Source organism: Zootoca vivipara, chromosome 2, assembly GCF_965207765.1.
Source record: "Zootoca vivipara chromosome 2, rZooViv2.hap1.1, whole genome shotgun sequence".
NCBI classification, from domain to species: Eukaryota; Metazoa; Chordata; class Lepidosauria; order Squamata; family Lacertidae; genus Zootoca; species Zootoca vivipara.
The window spans coordinates 18,488,705-18,494,972 of NC_142584.1; the positions used below are offsets into that span (position 1 = coordinate 18,488,705).

The window sequence follows — 6,268 nt, forward strand, 5'->3', positions numbered from 1 at the left end:
AGGGAAGAGCCGCGGGAGGGGCCGGAAGCGCCGGCCGCCGAGTTTCGTGAGGAGGAGGAAGCGGAAGTGCGTCAGGAGCGAGTTCCGGACGGCCTTTCGTTCTCACGAGTGCACCACGCGCGTCTCAATTCCCGAGTCAGGTACTGAAACTTTCGCGGGCGGGAGTGTTTCTGAGCATGTATAAGTTCGTTTCCCCTTCGCTATCCAAGTAGTGGCAGGAGAAAGAGAGAGGGAGGGAGGAGCTAGTTTGGGTTGTTCATGAAGAGTGCCATTAGCATGGTGGAATTAGCACGATGAATTCTTATCAGGTCTGAGTAGGAATTGTGGAAACCGGCAACATGGCTATCAAAAAGAGGGGAAATCAGCACCAAAACCCCAAAAGGGGATCCCTTTTTAAAAAAAAACCTATTCTCAAAAAGGGATGATAAGGAAGTGATGCAAGCAAGGCTGAAATGGTTATCAAGCTGCAGAACTCAGAAACGTGACAGCAGCATTGTAGAAGGAAATGATCTCAAAGAAATGCTTATCATACAGCCTTACCTCAAATATCTGAGGCAGAGCTTTCCAAACTTTTCATGTTGGCAACACACTACGCATTGTTTTGCAATGCAGTAACTCAGTTTTGTGTCCTCTCACGACTCCCATCATTCGGTTTTGCATCCTTTTGTGACGCCATAATTCAGTTTTGCATCCTTTCATGATGCTATAATTCAGTTTTGCATCCTTTTGTGATGCCATAATTCAGTTTTGCATCCTTTCGCGACACAGTAATTCAGTTTTACTAGCAAACCAGAGGTTAAACTAGCCCCTTTCCAGCCCCAGGAGGAGCAGCGCAGAGAGCATTCCCTTGACAAACCTACACACTGCAGCCAACACATCTAACGTGTCGTGACACACAAAGGGAACAGTTTAATTACTTTAGTCCGACTCTTGGCAGTATATGTGTGTGTTTGGATATGGTTATTTCATACCCTCTATCTTTTCTCCGATGAAAATAGGAAGGTCCTGTTGCCACTCTGGGCAACTTCCAAAATATATAAAAACATAATAAAACATAATTTAAAAACTTCCCTATACAGGGTTGCCTTCGGTCGTATGGTTATATAGTTACTTATCTCCTTGGCTTGGGGGTCGCATAACTCCATACATGGGTGTACCCAGGATTTTTGGGGGGGGCAGAACCTCATATTTGTATTATGATAATTTGTATTGATTTTTACTGAAGGGGGGGGCAGGGGGACAGCTACGCCCATGACTCCATACTCTCCAACGTTTCTGCAATAGGGACGTCTTGCATTACCTTCCAACATTTCTCAGATGAAAGTAGGGAAATCCTCAGGAAAAGCGGGACATTGCCCTGTACAGTTCCTACCGGTAGTTTGAAAAAACATGACAACACTCTAGTAGACTCAGCTACACAGCTGCAAATAAAACATTTTAAATGTGTTGTAAAGTGAAATATACAAATGAGACACTAGATGGTGATAGTGAGCCATACCAAACTCAATGTCTTTTTCAAAAATTTGTTTAAAAAGCGTTTTCCCTTCTTTTCTTTTCTTTTCACATTGGCAGCCTAGGACCGTTGTAGACGCCATGGCCAAAATCAAAGCCCGCGATTTACGAGGGAAGAAGAAGGAAGAGCTGTTGAAGCAGCTAGATGACCTCAAGGTGGAACTCTCTCAGCTGCGGGTCGCCAAGGTGACGGGTGGAGCAGCATCCAAACTCTCAAAGATCTGGGTGGTTCGCAAATCGATTGCCAGAGTGCTGACAGTCATTAACCAGACCCAGAAGGAAAACCTCAGGAAGTTCTACAAAGGCAAGAAATACAAGCCTCTAGACCTGCGGCCTAAGAAGACACGTGCCATGCGGCGCAGGCTGAACAAGCATGAAGAGGGTATGAAGACCAAAAAGCAGCAGCGAAAAGAACGTCTGTACCCGCCTCGGAAATATGCTGTGAAGGCCTGAGCCCGAACTGCAGCATTCTGATCCTCTGGCCAGCATGTTCCTATTAAAGGTGTTTGGGCTGTTAAAAGCATTTTCACGGCGTTTTTTTTATATGTGTGTTGATTCCACCTTTGTTATGTTTTGAGTCGTGGTTGTAAATTTCATAGTGATAACTTCATATTTTTTGAAAACTGCTTTGACTTTCCAGGTAGCATGGCAACAACAGGGAGTGGAGTGTTACTGTATTTTCCCATGTATGAGACGAGGTTTCCCCCCAAATTCTTAAAGTTTAAAATTGGGGGTACTGTAGTCTTAAACACGGAATGTTGCAATCAAATATATAAATACCGTACATGCAGCCATACATGCTCTGGCAGTTGCAGCTCCTCGCAGGGGAGGGGTGCACCGTGGGGCCTCCAGAGTCTGCCTGCCCCCTCCCACTCAGCCGCCCTACAGCCAGGGGGAGGCAGCACAGGAGGGAGGCAGCACAAGAGTGAGATGACTTCGATCCCCTCAGCCAACTGGAGTGGCAGTGGAGCCGGCGCGGAGCCAGGCAGCTGAGCATGAGAGAGCGCGTGAACAAGAGTGTGTCCCCGACGGCTGGGAACTGCAGAAGTCAAATCGATTTTTTCTGCTCCACTCTCAAACATCCAGGGGAGCAAATTGCACTCTGCCCCTTGGGCGTGCCCAGGCTCTGCGCTGCCTCTCCCACCCCACCCCCCCACCCGGCTGTAGGGCAGCTGAGTGGGAGGGGGCAGGCAGACTCTGGAGGCCCCATGGTGTGCCCCTCCCCTCCCCTCCCCTGCATGGAGCTCAGTGATGACACTCGGGGCGGGCTGAGAAGAGCAGCCGCCATTACACAGCTTGCCTCACCATTTGATGTTTAAAATATTTATTTCTTAATTTTGGGCTGGAAAAATAGGGGCCATCTTATACAGTGGTACTTCGGTTTATGAACACAATTGGTTCCGGAAGTCTGTTCATAAACTGAAGCGTTCATAAACTGAAGCGAACTTTCCCATTGAAAGTAATGGAAAGTGGATTAATCTGTTCCAGACGGGTCCGTGGAGTACTCAACCTGAAGCGTACTTAACCCGAAGCATGGGTGTAATTGGTTCCGGAAGTCTGTTCGTAGACTGAAGCGTTCATAAACTGAAGCGGACTTTCCCATTGAAAGTAATGGAAAGTGAATTAATCCGTTCCAGGTGGGTCCGCGGCGTTCGTAAACCGAAAATTCATAAACCGAGGTGTTCATAAACCGAGGTTCCACTGTACATGGGGCCATCTTATAGACGGAAAAATATGGTAGTCACTTTTCAGTAGTGTGTACTAGTGCGGTGTGCATCCACATTGAACTATTGTTTGTTTTGATACAATGCACAACCTGTGCGCTACCTTTTTTTAATATGCCCTTTTCCCTTATGCCTTTTTACAGTAGCACAAAAAACTTTTTCCAACATGCAAACGGACAAATGGTGAGGGGAAACCTCACAAGCTCAGTTTCCTTGTCAGGCTCTCCCTCAAGGCTCAGGCGCAGAGCAATCCATGCCTATACTGTGTGTGTTGAGCAAACAGTACATTTGAGTTCATCAGGAGTCGCAGGGAGACCCACCAAGCATGAGAGAACGAGAGAGAGAGAGAGAGAGAGAGAGAGAGAGAGAGAGAGAGAGAGAGAAAGCACAGAACACAGAGGACTTCTCAGTATGTTGTTTATTGGCTGGTTGGAAGCAATACATGGCCCATTTCACACAATGGCCACTTGTCATCAGATAACTGTCACAAGTCAGGGGAGATCGAAAAGCACCAGAAACAGGTCCACTACAACCATTCATAGAGTCTCCATGTACCCTGTTTCTTCGTAGGAGTGTGGGAAGCAAGGAATTTTCCCGTGGGGTTGATACTACCAGTATATCATTATTCCTCAAGCTAGACATCAGTGAGGCAAGCCAAGTTGTAAGGGAAGGATGTTCTGGAAAGCCGGGTGTATGTGCGCATGCTGGGAAAGAGCACAACATAGTGGGATTACTGGGGAATTGGCATAAAATAGTGGCAGGAGAAAGGGGCAGAGAGAAGCTAGTTTGGGTTGTTCATGAAGAGTGCCATTAGCATGGTGGAATTAGCACCATGAATTCTTACCAGGTCTGAGTAGGAAAATGGGAAACCGGCAACATGGCTATCAAAAAGAGGGGAAATCAGCACCAAAACCCAAAAAGGGGATCCCTTTTTTAAAAAAACCTATTCTCAAAAAGGGATGATAAGGAAGAGATGCAAGCAAGGCTGAAATGGTTATCAAGCTGCAAAACTCAGTAATGTGACAGCAGCATCGTATAAGGAAATGATCCCAAAGAAATGCTTATCATACAGCCCAACCCTATACCAAATTGGATACATGCCAGACACTGCATGGGATTGCAGGCTTTGAGGTGCGAAAGTACCTTTGCTGTTTTCCCCGACTGAGAATTTTACAACCAGAGCATATCTGCAAATGTTCCTTGATCGTCATGACTATTACAAGATTGGATCTATAAAAGAAAGTCCCTGATGGGTGTCCCAAAGGAAGGGGATGTAGGGAGAAAATGAGCGTCACGGCAACTATAAATGAGTACTCTTCTTTATTTTGAACCTTCAAGGACAACTTCAGTCCTGAAATGTCAGCTTTCTTGCAATCAAGAGTAAATAATGAAACACTTTTTGTCAGCTAGACGCTCACAAAACACTGTCATAATTAGTTGTTCTGAAAGGCAACAAATAGATTCAAGTGCTAGGACCCCTGCAGCAGGATGGACTGATACAAATGACAGGATGCAACCCGAAAAGCTGCTGTGGCCTCGCATTATACTGGTTGAGTCTATCGCACCCCTCTAACAGCTAAGCCAAAAGTGCCTCTTGAGACGCCATGTTTTTCTGTGTGTGTTATTTTCAGAATAGCTGCCCAGACAAATGAACCACGAAAGTATTACTTACAAGATGGTAAGCATTTTATTCATGTGATAGGGTAACATTAAACTGAAGAGCGAGAAAAGCAGGCAAGCATTTCTCTTTATCTCTGGTCCTAGTGCTGTGGGACTACAGCACTAAGATCAGAGGTGAGCCTCTGCCTGCTCATGCAGCATCAACTTTCGAGTCATATGACATCAGGTGATTGACAGGTGGGCAGTCCCACACACCTGTCAAAATGGTCTGTGGGGGTGGGGGGGTGAGTCAGTTCTGGATTGGAGGGTATGAAATGTTAAAAGAGGAGAAAGAGAGGAAGAAGAAGAAAAATCAGCCGACAGAGAGCTGAAGTGAAAAGACAGGATGTCAAAAAAGGTTTTAAAAAAATTGAGTACATGTGCAGCTGTGGGAAAGCTGGATCTGAGGGAAGGAAAGTTGAGAAACCACTGTTCTCCAGTAGAACCGTTCATGCCATTATATATCATGTTTCAATGGGGTTAGTACAAGGGCATCTGCAGGAAAAAATAATGTTTCAAAGGTGGATGAGGCTACTTTGTCACCCAAAACAAGAAAGTGCACATTTTGCCTTATATCTCTCATGCTAAAAATTTGCTTTTTTGTATAAAAAAAGAAAGAAAGCTGGGAATCGGAATTATTGTTCGGGGTGGCGGCAATTCCCCTTGGCTCCATTCCCACAGACACCCATGGGTTAGCATTACCAAATCAAAACTTTTTCATGTCAAGGAATCTGGATGGGTTGGATGTGTGTGTTTTCCCCTCTTGTTTATTAGATATTATTACAGGCGTACCTTGGTTGACAAATGCCTTGCAACTCGAAAGTTTTGGCTCCCAAACACCACAAACCCAGAAGTGAGTGTTCCGGTTTGCAAATGTTCTTTGGAACCCAAACGTCCGTTGCAGCTTCCGATTGGCTGCAAGAGCTTCCTGCAACCAATCGGAAGCCACGCCTTGGTTTCCGAACATTTCAGAAGTCGAATGGACTTCCGGAACGGATTCCGTTCGACTTCCGAGGTACGACTGTAGTTATTTTAACCGTGTTAGCTCAGATTGTACTAAAAAGCCATGCCTAGGTGTTTCCCTGAATTCCAAGGACTCTTTATTCAGCTGCCTTCTTCACGCCTGTAGGACTAACCTGTATGCGATACAGATGATGGGGAAGTCCAGCTGTTTTCTTGCCTGATAAGACCAGAACAATCCCTTGTGGAAGTTGCAGGAAGTGCAGGCAGGGGTTAAGATGGGGGTTGCACAAGAAGATAAGGAAGGAAGCAAAGGAGAGCAAGACTGTGAGAGGCCATCCTAGGGGATTGCTATTGTAGCTATGGCCCGCCTAATGCTGTTGGACTACAACTCCCACAATCCTTTGCCCTGC

General features: G+C 45.9%; 1 protein-coding gene across 1 annotated transcript; it reads left to right on the top strand.

Moving 5' to 3' along the window:
* Nucleotides 1-99: 99 nt before the first annotated feature.
* On the top strand, nucleotides 100-2,032 carry LOC118081463 (large ribosomal subunit protein uL29). The gene is made up of 2 exons (XM_035107949.3): nucleotides 100-140; nucleotides 1,573-2,032. Exon 2 carries the CDS (start codon nucleotides 1,594-1,596, stop codon nucleotides 1,963-1,965), a length of 372 nt encoding a protein of 123 aa, XP_034963840.1. The 5' UTR covers nucleotides 100-140; nucleotides 1,573-1,593; the 3' UTR covers nucleotides 1,966-2,032.
* Nucleotides 2,033-6,268: the final 4,236 nt, after the last annotated feature.